The sequence below is a fragment of the Ammospiza caudacuta genome, chromosome 9 (genome assembly GCF_027887145.1).
Source record: "Ammospiza caudacuta isolate bAmmCau1 chromosome 9, bAmmCau1.pri, whole genome shotgun sequence".
Taxonomy (NCBI): Eukaryota; Metazoa; Chordata; class Aves; order Passeriformes; family Passerellidae; genus Ammospiza; species Ammospiza caudacuta.
Genome location: NC_080601.1, coordinates 38,831,514 through 38,855,590, shown reverse-complemented (window position 1 = coordinate 38,855,590; position 24,077 = coordinate 38,831,514). Strand labels below are relative to the sequence as shown.

The following is a 24,077-nucleotide window of genomic DNA, read 5'->3' as shown; positions in this document are numbered from 1 at the left end:
GATGAATATAGAATCCATAGCCATAGAAAATTCAATTATATATAGGAATTCCATAGCTGATACAAAACAGTAAAACAATTTTGTGGATAAAGAAGCCGCTTTATCACCAATTTCCTCAGCACCTGCACATCTGTAAGCAACAGAGATGCACACATGGCTGTATTACTGGGCTACTGATCTGTGAAATCCCTCACTGTTTTGTAATTATTCCTCCTCTCACAATTACATAAAAGTGTCAGAAAATAGGTGGAAGATGAGCCATGCCCTCTCAACAAGAATTCTGTTGATGGGTTAAGAGATATATTTCAAAAATGCATGGGAAAAAAGACAACTCAAAACCAGAGGAAGGTTCTTGCTTGTGGCAACACCTTTCAAATTCCATTTGTCACCCAGAAGAGATTGGAAGATACTACCTGACAGACAACTTAGTTCCCTAAGAAATTAAGTGGGAAGTTTCATTTCAGGTGCTTGTAAGTAAATGTCCACATCACAAAATGACAATACTTCTACAACCATTCTTCTAGGATTTTGTTAGAAGCTGCTGTACTATTAACTTTGACATCCACTGGCTTTCTTCACAAACTCATTTTTGTTAAATTACAAGAAGATAGAAGCTAATGAAGAGGTCAAACGTTGTGACGCACATTTCAAGAAGCTCCCAACCGTGTATTTCACTAAAACTCCTGAAAAAGCAGGAGGCTGTAAAAGAAAAGGATTCTGAGTTACAATGAAAAGGATGAACATGAGGAGGATGGACACAGCGAGGTAAGAACTGCTGGAACATGTGCAGAACCAGTCTCCACCAAGTGCAGTACCAGCCCTGATCCCTGGCAGGCACTGCCACCACGAGGCTCCATCCTGCTTTGCATTTTCCCTACAGATGGTTAAAATTCTCATTTTTCCATTTCCATGTTTCTACCACACACACCTCACTAGAAGCACTCCTGTGCATGCAAGCACATGGCTGGAGATTTGCTTCTGGCATTTTAGGTCCTTTTTAAGGAATACTAACATGTTTTTCAAATGGCTTTATTCCTTTTATTCTGCCAAGTAAGTGGAGCTAGGAAAAAGTAAAGATCACACAAATATCCAAGTAGCCAGCATTCACACACAACCAGTGAGTGCTCTGCTGCCAGCTCTTGCCCAAGACAGCCTGCAGCTGGGCACCCTCTCACTGCCACTAGCCTTACACATGCTTCCATGTGCTTAAATACTAACCAAAAAATCCCAAAGCACTGGCAGAGTAAGATTCGTTTAAAAATATTTATACTAACCTATCACTTAAGAAAACAAAACAACAGGGAGACAGAGGGGAGCATTTGCTCAGGAGTGATGTAGGAGACTGATGATGACAGAACACTTGCAGGTTTCTCATATGTGCCTCTCAGAGAAGAGTCTGGACTTTCCTCCATCCCAGAAGATGTTCTGTGGATGAACCTCATAGGAGTTAATTTGAGAAGAGAGTCTGAATGGCACTCATGGCTCCTGTGGCATCACCTGCACTTACACAATAGCCCGGTCTCCAACCCTCCCTCCAGAGATCATCACATCTTGCCAAGCAGTGCTGCTGCCACCCACTCAGACAAATTCCTCCTACTCTGGGTTGGCATAATTTTTACAGATACCAGTAAAAAATAAACACTGGTATACAAATTATCTTTCTACGGAAAGGAGAGGGAGGAAGAAAGGATAAGATGGAAACAGGCTCATGTGAGTAGTAAAAGAAAATTCACTTCAAGACTCTAGTAATCGAGAAGCAAGAAAACTCTAAAGTCTCCTGTTCAGCAGCAGTTTACAGTGACAAATCTGGGACTGTGATCGACATCCCAGCAGCAGCAGCAGAGCCCCTTCTCCAGCCTCCCCAGGGCCAGAGCGCTGCCCCCGAAAGACACCCTCTGTGTGTGTGCCCAGCGTGTCGCCAGCCCGGTGGCCCTGTGTCCCCAGCGTGTCCCCAGCCCGGTGGCCCTGTGTCCCCAGCGTGCCCTCCCAGCCCTGTGTCCCCAGCGTGTCCCCAGCCCGGTGGCCCTGTGTCCCCAGCGTGTCCCCAGCCCGGTGGCCCTGTGTCCCCAGCGTGTCCCCAGCGTGTCCCCAGCCCCGTGTCCCCAGCCGCAGTGCGGGGCTCCGGGGCTCCTGCAGGGTGTCCAGTGCCCGCAGCTGGGCACTGCAGCCTGGAGCTCCAGCTCCATCTCCTGGGGAAATCCTGCCTTTCTGCCAAGTCTCAACATTCCTGTAACACTGCTAATGAAGAAGTGGGCTGAGAACTCATCACCATGTGAATTCCCTCAATATTCAATTCAATTACAGCTCTCTTCCTAAATCATCATTTTTACTTAACCAAACTCTAAATTGACAGAGCTAATAAGCTCAGGAGAATCAGTGTACACCATCCATTTCTGGGAACAGGACGATATTTTCTAAGATGCATTAATAACTACGACAGGATTTATGTGTAAAATAAATTAATTTCAATTTCCTTTTTCAATTAATGGCCAATTATTTGAACTCAGCTCAACCAAAAATATTACTCAAGTATCATTAATCTAACAAAAATTAACTTTACTATTCTCTCAGTAACGAGCAGATATAATTTTAAGGCACAATAACACACTTGAATAACATGTTGCCCATCTGTATTCTCAGGACCACTGCTCCCCACTGGAGCCCCCCGTCATGCTGGCTCAGGTTATTGCTCTTAAGGATAGTGACTGGAGCAAAGGTCTGCCCTGGATGCTGCTGCAGGCTACCAGTGCATTACCCACCCTGGAGTAAGAGCCATTTTACATTAAAAAAAATACTGCTACAGAGTGTGTGAACTAAAAACAATCCGGGGAAAAAAAAGAAAGCACAACCTTTTCCTGCACACCCTAGCAATGCCTGGACTTGCTTTATCCTCAGTGTTCCCACAGTCTGGTGCCAGCCAGCGCCGGCGAGGAGCAGCGGGTGCTGCATGGCCCGGGGCCACCACTGAGCCCGTGTGCCCCACGGGTGCAGGGGCACCCGGCAGGGACAGCCAGAGGGACAGTCAGCTCCCCACACGCCCCAGGATCCGTGCCCGTGGAGAGGGGTGCCATGGCAGGGCACCACACGGGCGCTGGCTGACTGCTGCCTCTGCCACCTCCAGCACCCCAAACCGCTCTGCCTCAGGAACGGACATGCAGGGGTGTGGGGAGAAAGCTTGTCAGGAAAATGCCTGTTACCGCTGTATCCTTCATTTATAACTTACTTTGTCCACCCGCCAGGACGTTATTGCAGGGATGTTTCGTTTCAACCATTATCTCACAAACATGGGGAGCTGTGCAAGCACAGCAACTTCTCTCCCTTCAATCCATTGGTATTAATAAAATTCTGCTTGCAGCTTGAGGCTCCAGTGTTGTTTAAACACATCACTCTAATGTCAGAAACACCGGTTTTGAAAGGATGGGTTTTGTTCTGTTTTTTTAATTTGAATGAAACCTTGCTATACAATGAACTAATTGCAGTGCACTGCGCTGTTACCAGGAGGAGGCTGGCACTTCAGCACATCACATGTAGAGCCCAGTGGCTATTTGTTCTATTTGTTCATTGCAAGGTCACCTGTGGGCCTGGGCAGGCACACAGACAATGGAAGACTCTATTTATTTTTTTAAAATAAACCTATACTGGGAAGTAGACCAATTACCCCACTGTGCAGATGCTTCTGCCCATCAGCTAAGGGCTGTGCCAACCACACAGCTCTCAAAATGCTCCTTGAACACTCCAGGCAGGAGCTGGTGGTCACCTCACCCTTGGAGATCTGGTTTGCCTGATGTACTCCAGCAAAGATTCTCGCCCAGCCTACAGAAACCGCATGTTCAATGCAGCAAGAAGGCTTTAAGATACACAGGAGTTTCCTCTGCCTTCTCTGAACAATGAAAAGGAAACCAAGGATTTGCTAAGCAATGCAAGACATTAACTGAGTACTCCAGAAATCAATAAATACACGGCACAAAACAAAACTAGACTTGATCTCATTACAATAAAAATGTCACTGATTATACTGATGTGTTTTCATATAAAAGTAGTTATGGATTTGATGAAAACATCAATGTATTTCTGACTGATATTTACCTTCAGTACATTTTCTTATTCCAGAAAAAACCACCTTATTTACCATTAACTTGGGTTATTCAAGAAGTATTGACATGCAAAAGTTCAATGCACCCAACTATTTTTAAGCAATTCTTCACATAGAAAAATGACAAGATTTATAATTTACCCCGTACATGAAATACACGAAGTACAATAAAATTAACAGAGAATGTAAATAATGGGATGTTTGGTAAAATCAATGGAACTGCAAAGACTTGTTTTGCTACAAGTGAAGTCCATTCAGTATAGTCACAAATAAAAAACGCAATGTACTGAATTTTTCAGCTTCCCAGATTTTTACCTATTTCAGTCTTCTTATATCTGTCTTTTCTAATTGTAAATTCTTCAACAGCAATCAAGATCTATCCCCTTTATAACATTTTATACAACAAAAGAAAGCACCATGCTTTCAAGCAGGGATTTACAGGAGGCTCTGTTTCACAAAGATTTGCCAAGTTATTTGAGTTCTGAAATTTAGCACATGAGCCAGTTTATCCACCCTTGACTGCTATTGGTATTTCCAGTCAGAACTGAAACAGCCGCACAGCTGCCAGTTTAGTTAGCCTGAAATTTCTGGGAAGCCACTGTCAGCCCTGCAGAGCTGTCACCCACCATCCTCATCCATAACTGCTGGGAGCTCTGAGCTCCAGCACTGCCCCTTCCCAGCGCTGACAGGCATCAGCTCTAATGCAGCAGCTCCCTGCCAACAGATTCATCTTCGGGTCACTTCATCATGGTTAGATCTGAGAGAGCTGTGCCTCTCCCAGGTGTGACAGGACCCGCTTCGTCCCCGTGCACCTGTGAGAGCCCTGCTGCCCCCATGAACGCCTTGGGCCGGGAGTCACCGCCCCACGCTGCACTGCCAGCCTGAGCCTGCGGGCTGACCCCTTCCCTGGGACAGGACCTGCTGCCCAGCACCTTCCCAGCCCTGCACTCGCTGCTCTGGCCTTATTCTGTGCATGTGTTTAATAAGCTCTGAGTGCGAGAAAACCCCACACAGTCTCATCCCACCATCCTTCCTAGCAGAACAAACACAATCCACTGAACCACAGCTCTCTCCCTCATCACAGCACCTACCCCACTCCCCAGACCTAAAAACCAGCTGCTCGTACACCAGATTTGATATATGTGACCATAAATGACAAATTCTGGTATTAAGATTTATGTCTGGGATGATGCAAAGCGATCCATTTCGATCCTTCATACAATGTGGATTATTAGTTTTTAAAACCAAGTGGTTCCACTAGAGACACCTCATTATCACACTGGTTTCTCATTTCTCATGTGGAATTTGCACCTGTGCTGCTGTGAGCTGGAGACAGAGGCTGCTGACAGTGTTGTCTCGGATCTTGCTGCCAGTCCCATCACAGCCAAGCTGAGTAACTGTGGCCAGCAAAATCTGGTTTAGTTCTGCAGGAGCCAAGCCAAGGAAAGCCTTACAGAGGAAGTGATGCCAAAAAAGGGGATGTGAGAGCAGCAGGAATAAAGGTTAGCCAAACTGTAACTGCTTGGGCTTCTCCCTTTCTAAAGCAAATAGCATTATACAGCAATATATGATAAACATTTCTATTTCAGAGAGGTAATAATATAACGCCAAAGCCACCATCTGCTGCCAAGTCTGTGCCTTAGAAGGGATGGAAAAAAGCCCACAGAAGTTACAGAACTTTGCAATCAAATAGAACTAACAAGAAACACGGAGACCCGTGACATCGTACAAGGCAAACCACACTGGAGATAAGAGCAAAACTTTACCCTAAATGGACAGACCACATGTGAACCCCCTGCTCGCACAGTCACACATACACACACACCGAGCAGAGGAGCTGGAGGTCTGCCTCTTCAAATCAAGCGTGAAAAGCCATTTCTGTGAATCTTTGATTCCTGACACCAGTGCCAGGATCTGTGAATGCACACTGGGAGCATTCAGTGCCAAAAAACAGACTCTAACAAGTCAGAAGGTTAAGGAGCTCAACGTGAAAGTGCACCCTCTCTCCTTTCTAGGTTTTTGGGTTTTGCTTCCAAGCCACTACTACTACAGTCTAACAATGAAGGTATAAAACACTCCTCCAGCACGCAGCATTTCCTCCCAGTGATAGTAACACAAAACATCGTTGAATAATTGCTCTTCCTTTGGGTTCTGCCTTTTGCACACTAAGCAGATTCAGCTCTAAAAGGTTCTTAAAGTTACAAACAGCCTCTCATGTGGAGTACACATCAAACACTTCAGTAAACCCATTTTCTATCTTTACAGTCACCACTTCAGTAGAGGGTAATTTAACCAAATAGTAAGAACATGTTTTTGGTTACACAATTTCCATGGAAAACAACATTGGTACTAGCTGTCTTTTTCTTCTTTTCCCATTTATTGAATCAATATGTTGACAGAACCTTTCCCCCCCCCCCAGAAGGCCCAGCTTTAGTAAATGAAGGATTAGGAAAAAAAATGCAAAGTAATATTTATGAAAAGAAAAGGAGAAATACAAAGGTTGTTGGGGAATACTGCAAGAAACACAGTGCCTAGAAAATAATGCTGGTATGTGAAACAAGAAACCACATTAGTTCTTGAACTGGGGGCATTGCAAAATACAAGATTCTTCACAGAGACACAAACAGCACATGCTCTGACTGGGATTGCTTTCAACCTCTCTAAGAGCCTTTTTATCCACCATAGGAATGCCATCAAATCCAATCCATGTACCTCACGCTACATAAAGTAATTTCAATACTATGAGGTATGTGACTACTCTTAAACACAAAAAAGTTGTATTTTGTTATGGATTGCATTAGTCTTCTATGATGTTTTCCAAATTAAGATCACAGATAATTATCCCTTTTTCCTGTATCACAGAAAAGTCTTGGCTGGAAGGGAGCTCTGGAGCTCACCTGGCTGAAGGCAGATCAGGTAAATGCAGAGCCCCTTGCAGCTGCCCTGCCCACATCAGGAGATCTGTGCTGCAGGAGCCCCACAGGGTCCCCACCAGTGTGTGGGATCACCTAGATGCAGTTCACACCTGTGAGTGACTCCAAAACATGCAGCTCTGTCCCACTGCTTTTACCTACCAGCACCTTCTGAATATCTGCAGAGTACGGTTTCAACATTAGTGACCCACTAATGGTTTGTCCCTCTAAGTCTCAGTAAAGCTGATAGTCTTGTTTTTATCTTCTCCAATGAGCAAGAGAAAAAATCCTGCTGAATCCTCTCCTCTGGTTTCCTCTTAGCTGGGCTTCTAGCCAGAGTTATTAAAAAAACGAAGAAAGAAAAACCTTTCCAGGTTCTTATTCCCTGAGCTTATATGCCTCCAAGCTGGGGTTTGTGTGTGTGCTGGGCAGCGGTTTCTTTATTGTCTGGATGGTCCCAGGTGCTGTCTTTGGCTGCTGGGCAGCACCAGGTGTGCAGCTGGGCTCCTCTGAGCCCCCCTGCCTCTCAGCAGCATCCTGGGGCACAAGGAAGCTTCTGCCCTGGCAAGAAGGGACACGTCCAAGGGGGTGTTTTTTCCTGTACAACCCAGCAGTGATCACCTGGACACACGGCAGACGTGCTGGCACAATGCACAGCACCGGCAACAAGCACAAAGCCTTTCTGCTCTGCAGGAAAGGCAGCCCCGCACACCTCACTTCACACGGACCTGAACACCACTCGTGTGCTAATGCCAACTTGTGCTCTGGCTGCTGCCACCATGCCTCAGGCCGGGGAGGCTGTGAGCCAGCTCTGCAGATCCCTACACAAGCCCTGAACCCTTGCCAAGCTCGTCACCAGCTCATCACACTCAGTGCTGGCGCCACCTCACACTGCCAGGCTCTGAAATGGAAGGTGATTCTGAGCCACCAAAGTTAGTGTTGGAGGAAAAAAGACCTCAGACAACCCTTTTGAACAAGAGACACTGCACACTGATATTCTGCTCCTTTCACATGGATGTACCTCTGTGAAATCAGCAGGTACACATGCCACAGAATAAACACTCTTAGTAGTAAAACACAGTAGTAGTAAAAACATAATCATCATCAGGATGAAAACAGCTCACAGGCCCACATGGGTCAAAAATCCCAAACAGAAGACATTCACCTTTGGTTAAACTACACTCAAGAAATAAAGAAATTTACCGTGAAATGTTCCTGTGATTTATAGTTCTCATCCAGGTAAACTCGAGCTCTATTGTAGTCTTTCATTGCATCACTTGATAACAGTTCTCTGAAAGAGAAAGAAAAGACTGAACATGTAAAGGCAGTTACAAATGTACTGCCTTGCCTCAGCACTGCTCTGTGCTGTGACATCCCCAGCACCACCCAAAGGAATCCAGGGCCTCCCTTGTCCTCTGGGGGGAATTTCAGGGACACAGCTGTCCCCAACAGCTGCCCGCACGCTCCAGATCTGCCTCAGCAGCTGCACCTTCAGCGTGGATCGTGAGCTTCCCAGTGCCATTTGGACACGACTGGCAAGGGCGCGGGTCTGCGGCACCGACAACACTCGGGAATTTGGGGGATTTGTGCTGCCCGGGCGCGGCCCCGAGCGCGGCCCCGAGCGCGCAGCTCCCGCCGCCGCCAGCAGAGGGCGCGCGCGGCCGCGGCTCGGGGCGCTGCCCGCGCTCCCTCCCAGCCCGATCAATTAAACCGGGATAAATTAAACCGGGGTAAATTAAACCGGGATAAATAATCCCGGCACGTTCCACCGCTGACTGACCGCTCCTGCCCTTGTCGCCGGCTCGAGGGGCCAGGATATAGCCCCCGCCACTTACTTCACGAACTTGTCCACGTGAGACATTGAAGCTTCATAGTTTTTCCCTCCGAATTCTTGACAGTGTAAAGCCATGAAATGGGGTTTGTGTGCATGGACAACCTGGAACAGAGAGAAAAGCGAGTTTTGACGCTCAGCACACAGCAAGAACGACACGGACCTGGGTGCTCAGGGAGGACTGGCAGCTACCACCTGAGAGGTCATTGGCACAGCAATCTGCAAGGAGAGCAACATCTGCTATCCACATTAAAGATGCATAATACGCAATTATGATCTCAAATATTCTTAACTAATATTTCCTTTTTAAAACTATGATTTAGTTCCTGGGCTGTATATATATTTAGAATATATTTTAGTATTTATATTTAAAATGTAAATATGTTTTTCCAACTCCCCTCAAAGATGACTTGACGTGATTGAGACGAGCCAAACCTTTCCTCGTCTGGGAGGTACAAGAGTTCAAACAATTCATTTGCTAGAGTGGATTTTTTTTCAACTTTTACAAAACTCAGTGCTGCTTAGCAGCACTTACACAGTTATGTTTGATATTTTTATTTATTTACAAAAGTATTTAAATAACAGATGCACATACACACCTGTTAACACTGGAGACATGGAAAGCCATCATGCTATTCCAGGTGTTAGTCTTGAACACTGCAAGTATCTTAGATACTACATAGTCAGCACTAGGATGCAATTACCATACCAAAACCCTAGAATGTCTGTCTTTCCTCATACCTCAAATCAAACACAGTTTATAAATTTGCTGCTGTTTTGAACACGCATTCAGTGTTACTCTGTCCTGAGGAATTTTCTCTGCATTGCCTCTATTCAGAACTGAAAACAACCCATCCAAAATATCTCTGTTAATACTGAGTCTCTATACCTTGCATTCCATGTCTTATTGTGAATTAATGGACAAAAGCTCCAGAACGACTTCCATTTTAAAAGGGAACAGTCCAAAGCAATCAACAAGGTGCCCGTGCAAGCATACAGGGAGCGAAGTGTTAAACCCCAAATGGGATTCACTCGTTTCTCACGGGTGGCACGGGGCTGCCCCGGCCACAGAGGCCACGCTGCCCATGCAGCCTCGGCAGGAAGGGTGGGGGCTGCTGGCAGCCCCTGCAGCACCACCAGCAGCACAAACCAGCTCCGGGGCAGGGCTCGGGGTGCCCTGCCCACGGGGTGCCCTGCTCACGGGGTGCCCTGCCCGCGGGGTGCCCTGCCCGCGGGGTGCCCTGCCCACGGGGTGCCCTGCTCACAGGGTGCTCTGCCCGCGGGGTGCCCTGCTCACGGGGTGCCCTGCTCACAGGGTGCTCTGCTCACAGGGTGCTCTGCCCGCGGGGTGCCCTGCCCACGGGGTGCCCTGCTCACAGGGTGCCCTGCCCACGGGGTGCCCTGCTCACAGGGTGCTCTGCCCGCGGGGTGCCCTGCCCACGGGGTGCCCTGCTCACGGGGTGCCCTGCCCACGGGGTGCCCTGCCCGCGGGGTGCCCTGCCCGCGGGGTGCCCTGCCCACGGGGTGCCCTGCTCACAGGGTGCTCTGCCCGCGGGGTGCCCTGCTCACGGGGTGCCCTGCTCACAGGGTGCCCTGCTCACGGGGTGCCCTGCTCACGGGGTGCCCTGCCCGCGGGGTGCCCTGCTCACAGGGTGCTCTGCCCGCGGGGTGCCCTGCTCACGGGGTGCCCTGCTCACAGGGTGCCCTGCCCGCGGGGTGCCCTGCCCGCGGGGTGCCCTGCCCACTGGGTGCCCTGCCCGCGGGGTGCCCTGCTCACAGGGTGCTCTGCTCACAGGGTGCCCTGCTCACGGGGTGCCCTGCCCACGGGGTGCCCTGCCCGCGGGGTGCCCTGCCCGCGGGGTGCCCTGCTCACAGGGTGCTCTGCCCGCGGGGTGCCCTGCTCACGGGGTGCCCTGCTCACGGGGTGCCCTGCTCACGGGGTGCCCTGCCCGCGGGGTGCCCTGCTCACGGGGTGCCCTGCCCGCGGGGTGCCCTGCTCACAGGGTGCCCTGCCCGCGGGGTGCCCTGCCCGCGGGGTGCCCTGCTCACAGGGTGCTCTGCTCACAGGGTGCCCTGCTCACAGGGTGCTCTGCCCGCGGGGTGCCCTGCTCACAGGGTGCCCTGCCCGCGGGGTGCCCTGCTCACAGGGTGCTCTGCTCACGGGGTGCCCTGCCCACGGGGTGCCCTGCTCACGGGGTGCCCTGCCCACGGGGTGCCCTGCCCACTGGGTGCCCTGCTCACGGGGTGCCCTGCCCACGGGGTGCCCTGCCCACTGGGTGCCCTGCTCACGGGGTGCCCTGCTCACAGGGTGCCCTGCCCGCGGGGTGCCCTGCTCACAGGGTGCTCTGCTCACAGGGTGCTCTGCCCGCGGGGTGCCCTGCCCACGGGGTGCCCTGCTCACGGGGTGCCCTGCCCACGGGGTGCCCTGCTCACAGGGTGCTCTGCCCGCGGGGTGCCCTGCCCACTGGGTGCCCTGCCCGCGGGGTGCCCTGCTCACAGGGTGCTCTGCTCACAGGGTGCCCTGCTCACAGGGTGCTCTGCTCACAGGGTGCCCTGCTCACAGGGTGCTCTGCTCACAGGGTGCTCTGCCCGCGGGGTGCCCTGCCCACGGGGTGCCCTGCTCACGGGGTGCCCTGCTCACGGGGTGCCCTGCCCGCGGGGTGCCCTGCTCACAGGGTGCCCTGCTCACAGGGTGCTCTGCTCACAGGGTGCCCTGCTCACAGGGTGCCCTGCCCGCGGGGTGCCCTGCTCACAGGGTGCTCTTTAGGAATCATGGAACCACAGAATGGTTTGAGTTGAAAGGGACCTTAAAGCTTATCTCATTTCACCCCCCTGGCAGGGAAACCTTCCACTGGAGCAGGCTGCTCCACACCCTGCCCAACCTGGCTGTGAACAGTTCCAGAAAAGGAACACAACAAAATTGTGGATGTGTCTTTAAACAACAGTGGAGAGAAACTGCCATTTGATGTGATGACAGAATGCAAAATGGCAAAATCCTTCATTCCTGACTGCACAAATAACCTCATTAGACAATTCAGCTCAAAGACAATGAATTAAAGATCATCAAAATCTGAACAGCAGGGGTTCCATTGAGCCAGAGGCAGTCACAGGTGCCTGCTTTGAAGCAGCACCTTCGTGTGACAGCAGCAGAGATGCCCAGCTCGGGGACAGCAGCAGGGAAGGCCCACGGGCACCCACAGGTGCCAGTGCCAGAGCCTGCCCAGCTCCTCAGGGCACCCACAGGTGCCAGTGCCAGAGCCTGCCCCGGGCTCCTCAGGGCACCCACAGGTGCCAGTGCCAGAGCCTGCCCCGCTCCTCAGGGCGCAGCAGGGACAGCGCCAGCAGGGTTCAGCAGCGCTGGCAGCACGTCCCTCCCTGCCCAGGGACACTCGTGGCACGCTGCTCTCCCTCCGTCAGTGCCCAGCACAGCCCCTGCCAGCGGCTCCAGCTTCAGAGGGCAGTGGGACTCCAGGCAGGGCCAGCGAGGGCAGCCTGGCAGCGGCTCGGGCACGCCACAGCCCAGGAGAACCCGGTGTGCTGCCACATCCAGGTCACACAGTGAGCTGCAGACAGCACTGCCAGCCCTCACCAGGTCACCCCTGCAGAGAGAAGGGAACGTCTGAGTCACTTCCAACAGCCACCTCCTCTGTGCCGCAGCTTCCTGGCCATTCAAACACCTTGGCACTGACCTGCCCGGAAAAGCATTCTGAGGTGAGCTGCTGCTGCTGCAGCATTACTGGATAAAGGGAAAAAGTAAATACTCCCACTCAGGTGGTTGATGGTCATTGAGCACTTCCATTAGATTATTAATGCTGGTTTCTGCCAACAGGGATATCAGCAATTTGCTTTAAAGCATGCCACCGTCGGTAGGGATGGAGAATGAGCCAGAGCAGGATCCAATATCAAGTTTAATTGGGGAAAAAAAAAAAAAAAGAAGCAGGTGACAAACCAGATGTCTAAAACCATATCTAAAATGCAAGAAATTATACTGAACTGGGACGTGCTTTTCCTCTGATATATATTTCCTACCACAGATTTACAAACAACTAAGACACAGTTGCTGAGAAGATGTCCCTGTACAGATGTTCCCCTCTCCCCAAGGCGCTGCCCAAGGGACCACTGGCAGCAGGCTGCCATCAGAGCCAGCAGCAGCAAATGACAGCCAACACTAAGTTTACCTGGCTGGTTCATTTTGTTGGCTGTCTGGAGAGCAATAGTCACCAAGCACAGCCCGTGAAGCAGAGCTCTGGAATAGAGCTCATCTGTGGACCCTAACATCAGACCATCCCAATGCTCCATGTGCTTTATTGCTCCCAGTCAGTTCTGGATTCCAAGTCCTGATCTTATCTACTTGGAGAGCCCTATGAAGACACCATGATCAGAAAGCAGTGTAACTATTTAATCCTGTAAAGCCAACACACCCCCTGTCACTGTTTCAGGGAGCACATGCAGCAGGAACCTGCTGAGCATCGGGTCACTCATTTTAACTGTTGAGAGTTTGCTTCCATAAGAGCTCTTCTTACATAGCCCATGAAAATATAAACTGGTAAGATGAAAACATAATAAACTATTTGAAATAAGATTTAGGAGCCATCAGTCACAGGGAGCCCTGAATGGGGAGTCCTGCAGTGAGACAACACTGGAGAACAACTCTGTTGTGCTGAAGCAGCAACAGAAAACACTTCCAGGCTCTGAAGATGCAGGACACAGGCTTTTTTTGTTTGTATACAAATCCTTGAGAACTTGAAATCGTAGTGGGTATTTAAAAAAAAAAAAAAAAAAGAGAATTATATCATTTTTGATGGGGAAACAGCATTAGTTTAATAGCAGTGAGGTCCTTGTGGCATTCCTTGCAGGTTAAACCACTAGAACATACCTGAATATTAGTTATGTCCTCTCATATAATAAGCACCCTCCAACTAAAAGCAAACTGGCTCTGCTTCATTACCTTTTACTAGTTTTCTACTCTTAGGAAGAACAAACAGTACATAATAATGAGTAATGAATACTTCAGAGCTGAAAACTCCCAGTTGCCAGAGGTTAAAGATCATACATGAGACCACATAAATAATGAATTTGCATCCACGGCAGCATAGTGTATTTACAAAGTTGGGCATTATTTTCAATTCGGGATATGCAAAAATAGCGTAAAGGAAGCCACAACCAGGAGATACTTTGGGGGATGTGGGTAAGTAGGCAAGATGCTCCAGCACAGCTGAGTACGAACACAGAACTGGTGAAATGCACAAGCCCGACGTGTTCTGACTGCTGCAGGTGTGTGCCTGTGTGGGCAGGGGATGGGAACGGGATGGGGACCCAGGTGGAACTGGGGCAGCAGCCAGGACAGACACAGCCCCACGGTGCTGGCCAGGCCCCTCCGAGAGGGGCACAGGGACAAGGGCACCAGGCTCAGACCTCAACCCCAGCAAAGCAGAAGGGGAGCTCCAGCCCTGATGGTGCGCAAATAGGATTGCTTAGAAAAGACGGCAAAATACGAGCTGTGAAATACAATTTAGCACGTGTGGTCCTAAAGCACTTCAAGTATGTTCCATTTCTCTGAGGCCGAGTAGAGGCTCCTGCTGCGGACAGGCACCCAGAGGCTGCAGCACTCAGCTGCACACAGCCAGCAGCCCAGGCCGCATCCCGCACCCTTGTACAGCCCCTGCACTCAAACCAACGCCCAACAGCCCCAAGAGCCCCACCTGAGGGAAACACCCTCTGGAAAAGGGCCGGGACCTCAGCTTGGAGGAGCTGCAACACAGTTTTGCCACCCTCTCTACTTAAAAAAAACTCTTAATCACCCCCCCCCCCCCCCGTAGTTTAAAAAACAGCATTTAGGGCCACTAGAATAATTAAACAACCTTTGAGTGGCTGGGTGGGGTTTTGTTGTGATTTGGGGTTTGTGATATTTTTGTTTGGTTGGTTTGGGCCTTTTTTGTTTGTTTTTCTTCCTTCTCTCTGAAGGGTAACACACGAAGTTCCCATGCAGCTATACCAAGATGACCTTTAGCTATTAGGTAAACTTTTAACTTCTGTATTACTACAAATAAAAACTCAAAATACTCTCAAACACATCAGGCAACATGGAAAATGGCATTAAGGGAAAAAACCCTCTGGCTCCAAGCTTGCATCTAAAATGACCATGTACCACAAATGTGACACAAAAAGACAGTTACTAAAGTCAGTGCAGATTTTCACTAGCTCCAGCTCCCGAACTCCTCCTGCCCCAAACACGAGGCCCAGCGCAGATGGAGAAAGGGCAAGGGATGGGGAAGGGGGGAGTGATAAGGAAAGAGTCCTAAGTAAAAAACTAAGTCATTAAAAGTTCTCCCTCTGTGCTCCTACACCTTTGCTTGCCAGCAGCTTCATTCACGCTCTAGGAGCTTGTTCCTGTCTTTTTCCTGTGCACTGACTGACATGGAGGCTGCCAACCAGGGCACGGGCACTTTGCACGAGTGGGACAAAACTCCCCTGTGCATATTCTCATTTGCACAGCAGTGAGCTCACCAAATCACCCCACTGCTTGTTAAGCACTACCATCTCACCCATCAGTCATGCCATTTCTTGGTAAGAACTGAAGTCTTCCCTATCACACATTAAACACTCCAAAACGCTGCTCTCAGGCTGTTTCCACTCTCTCCCAACACCCCCTTTCCCTCCTTGTTTCCAGTGTAGGTTTTTGGGATAAGGGAATTTTTACTGGAAAGAGGACTAGTCCAAATTCAGCCCTTTCAGATCTAATTACCAGTACCTATCTGCAGTAAGAAGATGGGGCACAATCCCCAGCACCAGGACTTCACTGGATCCTGCCTCACTCTAAGGCGGCTTTTCCACCCTTTGATGCAATTCCCAATGATCAGGGCCACAGTGTGACATGCTTGCTCACAAGCCTTTTTTCTTTTGTTTTGATTCCAGAGGATTGTCTTCAGCCGCAAATACAATTTTCTGCTTTGAACTTTAAAAACCAGAGGAAACTTGACCTATCCCACTAACCGTCCCACTGACTGTCCTACTGACCATCCCAGAAAATGCATGTGGCATATAAGCCAATGGTAGCACATAAGCGACTTGTATTCACCCATGACAGTGAATAAAATCCCTCACTTTAATTTTCTGGAATTTATAAACAAGTCCACAAAATGCTCTTTAAGCAATATGCTCTTTGACATCAGTTCAAAGACATTACAGGTTTAATTTCTAGAAACATTTTAAACTCAGAGAGGTAATGGTTCTTCCTTTTCTGTGGAGAACATTTTGACTGCTTACACAAGGACCTCATCCTCAGAAGTTATGCAAACCGCCCTGACACAACTGCATATGCAAATTGAATTCCTCAGAAGAATGGAAAAACTGCCGTCTGCGGTTTATCTGGTTTCAAGTTTACAAAGAGGCACGAAGAGTCATTTTCCAGTGCTGCTGCTAAACCTCAGTTCACGGAGGTTTCGCACAGAGCGTGTGGAATTAAACACAATAATCCCCCTGAGGCTGCACATTTGCTGGGTCGCTCTGAAGCCAGAGCCAGAATGGTGCTAAGTGATTTTTGGTAGGTACACGTTTGTCTCTTCCCTAAGGAGCTTTTTGTCAGGGTTTGCTCCACTTCCTACAGCGCTGGAGAGTGTGGTGTGAGCAGCCAGCCTGCTGCTGAGACCCAGAGGGGAAGCAGGACAAGGCCAGCAGCAGCCATGGGCAGCACTGCTAACTCTGCCTATTGTTCCTTTCTTTTTCTTTTTAAAAATACAGTTCCCACAGTGCAGGGACAGAGGGCAGAGGTACGAGAGGGAACAGAACAGAACCCCCCAGCTGAGGGATGGGCTCGGGTCTGCCTCAGCAACACTGTCCCTGGTCTGGACCCTGCAGCAGACTGGCATCGTGGAGCACTAATGGGTAATTGTATTCCTCTTTGAGTTCTGTACACGCAATATTTACTGGGCCACAGACAGACCGCGCTCAGTCACGCGTCAGCGGTCCCTGCCCTGAGATAGCAGCAGCTCCTTCTCTTCCCCGCCTCTTCCTGTTTGCCACAAACTGTTCACAAGTGTTTCCGCAGCGCTCATCCCACTGCAGAAAACACATGAACACACAAGGAGTTTCCTTGATAAAGATACGTAAATCAGTCACGTGGTGATGAAAAGTATGCAGCCATCAAAAAAAAACCCAACCAAAACTAAAGAGTTCTCTGTGCTTATTTGTATTTCCTGCACAGGAAGAGTTTTTCCTGAAGCTGCAGAGGGCTGGAATCAGAGCTAGCTGAGACACTGGTGTAGTGCAAGCACCATGTACATACAGCAGCAATCAACCAAGGCGGAAGAAGAAAAATAAAGAGATGAATCTGAAGCTGGCAGATACTAAAGAATGTACGAGTGGTTACTTCACCTTGGATTTTTGCAAATCTCTTACATTTGCCAGTAAAAGTGAATTGCAGTATTTTACATCGATGTAATAAAGGTCACAGGCTGCACTGGCAACCCAAGAATGCACAGACTTGTGGGATGTTTTCAATTACAAAAGGAAAATATGAAATTCTGCTAATCATATTTTCTGCACACAGTTTCACTTTACAATTTGAACAGCACCATTCTGTTGTTTAACTATTTTTCTGTAAGAGAAGTAGGACTGGATAAAGGAATGCCATGGCCCTTCAGTACCAGGTGGCACTTTTCCATGGCCGGGTCAGGCAGGGCTTGGAACCGATTGTTTCAGTGAAAAGTGTCCCTGCCCCTGCACAGGACATCCAGGTGCCTTTCAGGTGCCTTGGGGCCCTCCCAGTGCCACCCACCGTGGGACTCCAGCGTGCCTCAGTTCTGCCGGCAGGGACAGCAGCTCTCAGCTGCTGCTGCTGCCCAGGGTGACAGCTCCGTGCCCCAGCAGCGCTCATTCCCTGCTGCTTGTCACCGCATTTCTGCACACAGGCTGCAAGTCAGGTCTCTACTGCATCAACACAGTGTGTGAGAGGGGCTTCTGTACTTTAAAAACCCTCTCGCACCAGCAGTAACAGCACATTTTATACTATGGGTTCAATGTCAGTACTTCCACATTACCAAACAAGAAAATTGTTAAGAAAGAGCAGACAGGACAAAACTGTCATATTTCAATTTTAAGGTAAACTAGACTTCCCAACAGATTTTTTTTTAAGTACTCAAATATATATCTTATTCAATAGACTTAAAAGACCATTTCATGCCAAACCAAAGTCAATTTTAAAAAACCTGAATCTATTTTTGAGGCAGAGAATTGTTGGTAAGAACAAATTGTGCTTATATGCTGAATTTTTATAATGATTACTTAAAAATGCAGAAAGACACATATTTTCAGGGCCGTCTTTTACTATAAAATAAAATCACAATAAAATAGTAATTTAACTTCACGGAGCAAAAGATCCTGACATTACTAATTAGGTCAATAAACAAAGATGCACGAAACTCCATGAGGAAAAAAACTTTACCTTACCTGATAAAATTCCCGAAGCCAATTCTTCTGTAAATTTTCTGGCTGGAAAACAAAAGGCAAAAATTAATTACAAGTAAGAGAAATCTATTTTTACAACAATATCGTGCTATTATTGCTTTCCTCAGTGTGTTCAAGAAGGGAGCTTTTTTCACAATTAAAGCAAAAAGTACAAACACGAGGATGTTCCTCCACGATGCCACTGGACAGGCCTCAGCCCATCATGCCCAAGCCCCCTCTGATTCTCACCAAAAAGGTGCATTTTGTGTGTGAGCGCACAGCATTGGTACCCACACGTTTGTCAGGCAATGGCACACTGAACTAGGTGCTGTTAGAAGGGCTACTGGTCACCTGTGGGTCAGAAACGTCACCAGCTGCCCACACCCAGCCGCTGCCACCTGAGCTCCCAGCGACCCAGAGCTACTTCACACAACTGGTTCAGAGGAACGACCGTGCCTTTGGGATGCTCCATCCCATCAGACCTCCTGCCAAGGACAGACTGCGAGAAGCATCTCCAGATTGCTGCAGAAATTACACAAACTGATGCAGCAAAACTGCAGTCAAGTGCTAATTCTGTCTTTTCAGGAACAGATCCCAGCCTCAGAGGGCTGAGAAGGGATCTCAGAGGGAGAGAATTGATTTGTTGAGCTTTATCTTCAACAACACCACTTCTGGATAATTTTTACATCCTAAAGGGGAATAACAATACAAATCAGAGTTCCTTGTCACGGCAGCGGCAGGAACGTGCAGAATCGGTGGGAGGCAGCAGAACATATCAAACTGGAAACAGAGAGGCAGCTCATCCCTGACAAAGAGCTCTGACACCAACTGCCCAGAGGCAAACACTGGCACCAGCCTTCTGCTCTGCTCTGCTCTCCCCTCCCATCAAGCGCGCTGTTTTCAAAGAGCTGGACACAACTTCAAAACAAAAGTGAAGTTCTTGTAACCAGCCCCAAGAAAGAGGGTGCTGAGAGGGTCTCTGGGGCTGCCAGCATGGACTCCTGTGCCCAGCCCGTGCCAGCCCTGTCTCTGGCCCATGGCTCAGGCTGCACAGGAAGGGCCCTGCTGGCTCCCACTGCTGTGCCCTCCTCCAGCAGTCTCTCCTCTGGCACCACCACATCTTTTCTTTCCACTTTCACCACTCTGTGGTACAATTCTCTAAGCTAGTGCTCACCTCGGACTCCTCTCCAGTCACCTCACATAAATGAAACAATTTGAACTTTTGAAGGACTGGAGATAACAATCAAGTAGAAAGACAATTTATCTTCCTCTTATTTTTCTGTCTAAAAATAGGCACATTATATTTCATGTCTTCCACAGACTTTGGACTTCTTCCTATCCCTTCTCTCTGCACTCTGTCCTTCATTAAATTATCTCATTCTTTTGGTAACATAATGGAAATTAATCTTTTCCCTGTCCTCTTTGATGCTAAATCCTTTCATACCCATTCACCGAGGCACCAATTTCTCCCGCGTCACTAATCCACACGCCATTTTATCAGTCTGTTTCTGGCTGCTGGCAGTGGGAAGCACTCCCAGTGCCCAGTCCCTCTCCAGCTCTCCTGCCGCCCAGGCAGCCGCAGGTCTCTGCTCCAGGTGTCCCTGCCAAGCGCCCGGGGCTCTCCTCTCCCTCCATCCCCCCCTGCCCTCGCAGCTCAGGCTCCAGGGCTCCTGCCCAGGGGCACAGGGCTGGCCAGCACGGATGGCTCACTGACCCGCAGGCTGCCCCTCCAACACGCCCGACTCTGCAGGCAGAGCTCAGCAAACGCCCCTGTGCCTGCAGGAGCACGGCTCTGCTCCCATCCCACCCTTCAGGCACACGTTCTGACTCCCCCGAGCCGCAAATAGAAACCCTTCCCCTCGAACAAGCACAACTTCCAGACAGCAACACCACATGGGATCCGTATTAAAAACCAGGACGTGCGTCCCGCGTGCACTGCTCCCCTCAATTAAAAGCAGTTTTGACCTTTTCCTGGAATTCCAAATCCCACTCAAACTATCTCTTTTCATGACGAGTTTCCACTTGAAGTCTATTTATGTCACACTGGGCACTGTAATGGTCAGGTTTATAAGAAAAACCAGTCAGCTTGTGAACACATGAACACCACATGAGCTGGTAACAGCCCAAAAACAAGCGGCTTTTCAAATCGAACGTACAAGTAGTCTCTCTTCTCCCCAGTACTTCTATTTCCTACAAATTTACACTCAACAGCCAACAGGAAAGCTTTAAGCCTATTGCAAAAATATACTCAGATGGGGAAGGAGTCTTTTCAAAAAAATGAAAAATAATATATATTTAGACAGGGTAAGGAGCCTTTCATTCAAAAGGAAAAAGGGAAAAGAACTAAATGAAACCAAATTAACAGCTTGGAAAATTTCTTTTCAGCTTTGTACAGAGGGACATGGAAGAAAGCCAATGAATTATAGAAAGCAGGTTCTATTTTGTGAAGTTTATTTTTAGCAAAGAATAGGCTCATATTTTAAGCTAAAAGGAAAAAAAAAATCTTGACTCGCTTTGTGAAAACTGGGTTCCAAAATGAATCAGAGGACAACTGGACTCTGCACACTGCCTGAACACAGAAGGCACAAGCAGCCCCTTTTTTACATGCCTGACTGAACCAGCCCCAAGAGCCCCAGACGGGCTGAGGGATCACTGGAACCCTGTCGGAGTTCCAGCAGTCCCGGGCATCCCACAGCACCACAGGGGCCCTGCTGCAGGCACAGACTCCTGGGGTGCAGTCCCAGGCAGCACCCAGAGCCTTTTCATCTTATACTGCAAGACACATAAAGAAAAATATAAAATACAGACTATTTTTCCCTGCCTTTACTATAATTTGCTTTCTACTTATTTAATGAAAAGCAAAGCCTTTGATCAGTTTCTGTTTCATCAGCAATAGGCTTACTCAAAAACATCTTTAGAGTTCGCCAACATGGCTGACCATCACAGTTGTTTCAACAGAATTATTTAGACTGTGAATTTTTGATCAATATTTTTGATCTCTTATATTGCCTTTGTAAATTTACTGACACGCTTTCGACATTTATATTCAAAGATCCATTGGATTTAAATATTTTTTTATTTCAAATAGACTTGTAAGCACTGCTGTTGCTATGCTCTCTTGAATTACACAGATGATACTGGCAAAACCCCCCCATCAGCTGGGTACTATTAATGTGGTGTTTTGTACCCACTTTACACTCTTAAATGACAAACAAAAAGATGATAATCTGCATGTTCTGTTCACATCATGAGTTCACAACATTTCAAAGCCCATGTAGGCAAATCAACCAGGACCAAACAGGAAAACCAGAATTACAAGTTTAAGAAAAAACATTGAAAGAAAAATGCAGATTTTTCAAAATCCAAACTTTTACTTAAACACTGTTTTGTTATTCCATGCGTTTGCACAAACAACTCACAAACACTACTGTGGTGTCCCTTTCATTTCTGAAAGCCTGCAACTTTCCCAAGGAGCAGCAGAAAATGAACAGTCCCATCCTGGTGCTGTTACAGCCCAGTGACAGTCACCAGGATCAAGGAACAGGTATCGGGGAGAAAACACAGCACAGCCTAATTAACACAGGCTGAAAACCAAGGGTGGGACACACGCATCTGTGATCCAGGAGTTTAAGGCCAGTGTACTCCCAGGCTGAGCAACGCCGTGGCTCGTGGCACACCGAACCAGGAGAAACGGAGAAAAAAAGCCAGCAGGTAATCCGGGGTAAAGCAGAGCCTGAGCGGAGAGGATGGCGAAGGCGCTGCCGCGACTCCTGGGACAGGGGACAGGGGACAGGAGCTGCCCGGCACGGCCGCGACGGCGGGCAGCGAGAGCACGGACAGCGGCCGGGGACGGACAGTGCCCGTGTCCGCAGGGACTGCCCCTGCCGGGGAGGGTGACAGCGCCCAGGGCAGCACCAGGAACAGCAGAGGGAGCACGGACAGTGCCCGAGGGCTGGACAGTGCCCGTGTCCGCAGGGACAGCCCCTGCCGGGGAGGGTGACAGCGCCCAGGGCAGCACCAGGACAGCCTCGGGCAGAGCCGGGCGGGCCCGGGCCCGCTGCTGGCGTGCGAGGCGCGGTCCGGAGCAGCTCCGGGAAGGAGCTCCCTGCCCCTGCCCTGACCCGCGCTGCTGCAAGCACCAAACCTTCGCTGCTGACCTTTCCGGCTGATCTCCCTTCCTGTGAGCGCCTCTCAGCCGAGACAATGCTCGCTGGGAACACACAGAGCGGCCGAAGCGGGGCCGGCTCCTGCGCAGCTCGGCAGCGAACACGGCCCGAGCGGCTCAGCCGGCAGCGGGGACAGAGGGACAGGGAACCAGGACAGGAACCGCGGGGACAGAGGGACAGCAAAGCGGGACGGGAACCGCGCAGCCTGAGCTCCCTGGCACAACGCAGCACACACTGAAACAGACTCGGCACCTGCTGCCTGTTTCGAAGGCTCTGTGTTTCCGAACAGCCAAAGCTGTCTATGAACTGGTGTCTGTGTACGCAAGAGAAACCAGCAGCCCTTAAAAAACCGAAACTACCTGTCCCAGTCTGTAAGAGACCAAGAGACAGCCCTGCCCGGGCAGGGATGCTGAATTCTGAGCACAGAAGCACAGGAAATGCGGCCTAAAACAGCAACAGCAAACAGTGACCTGTTAATTAACTACCCCGGCCACATCTGAGGGAAATGTAAGGAATAATGTAACAGAAGCAAGGGTGAGGAAGCAAGTCCCTGTGCAGGTGTGTGTGTGTAACATATATCTATTATAGTTCATACCACAACCATAATTAGTTGCTCCTCAAAGAGCACAGCACAGGACAGGGGAAAAGAGCCACCTGTCTTTACCAGCTACATAATAATGGTAGCATGTCCTGTCAGTACTCCCATCTGGACAAGATCTTTCAAACCCTTGAGAACATTTCTGACCAATCTTACAGGTTATAAGACTCTAAAACAACCAAAGAATCACACAGATGGCCCCAAAAGCAAGGCAGGGAGCAGGCAGCTTATGAGCAGCAGCTGGAACAAGCTCTAGTTCTTCAGCTGATGAGGCTGATACCATAACAGCACTGAAAGCAGCCCCTGGATGGGACAGAGCCCATGAGCCCAGGGCCATTTACTGAACCCATGTAAAACAAATTCCTCTGGTCACGTAAGTAAAAAATGAGTTAGAACAACAAACGCTTTTTAGTAAAGAACATGTGTGTCAGTAAAAGCATCGCCACTTTAGTTTAATTTCAGGGCTGGGATGTAGAGTCTCCTGCAGCTTGAGCCCAGTGGGCGCAGGTGCCAGGAGAGGGTGGCCTGAGGGTGCCAGGAGGGTGAGCAGCAGCTCCCTGCAGGCAGGACAGGACAGGACAGCGGGGAGGGAACACCACAAACACGCTGCTTGTTCAACAGGATCCTGCATTTTCTTTGCTGCCCCAAAGAGCGCGGCTCTGTCTCAGGTTCTCAGTGCAGACATTGAGAGCCCCACCTGAACTCTGGAGACAAAGGAACAAGGTCAACTCAAAAATATCCCTCAAAGAAAATAGGAAAGGAAAAAATAAAAACAGAAAACTACTCATCACCAATGAAAAAAGTGAAATTTACAAGACGAACTTGAAACTGTCACCTAATTCAGCATAAATAATGTTTGCATCTAATACATGATGATTCAGGGCAGTGACTAAAAGCAATCTGCCATTCATAAGAACAGTTAAATCTCAGGAAGTTCATCAATCACATACAATACCCAAGTTTGTAACACAGTATTTATAACTCCCCAGCAGAAAGATGGAAACTGCACTCCATGTACCTTTTGGCTATGGAG

General features: G+C 49.1%; 1 protein-coding gene across 3 annotated transcripts in view; it reads right to left on the bottom strand.

The window, feature by feature from the left end:
* INPP5A (inositol polyphosphate-5-phosphatase A) overlaps nt 1-24,077 on the bottom strand; it is a 183,299-nt gene that overhangs the window by 122,533 nt on the left and 36,689 nt on the right. For all 3 annotated transcript variants that reach the window (XM_058810189.1, XM_058810188.1, XM_058810190.1), the window contains exons 2-4: nt 18,284-18,325; nt 8,841-8,941; nt 8,209-8,296 (exon numbers count right to left, since the gene is read on the bottom strand). In XM_058810189.1, the coding sequence (XP_058666172.1) occupies nt 8,209-8,296; nt 8,841-8,941; nt 18,284-18,325 (231 nt within the window). The remainder of the gene's footprint in view (nt 1-8,208; nt 8,297-8,840; nt 8,942-18,283; nt 18,326-24,077) is intronic.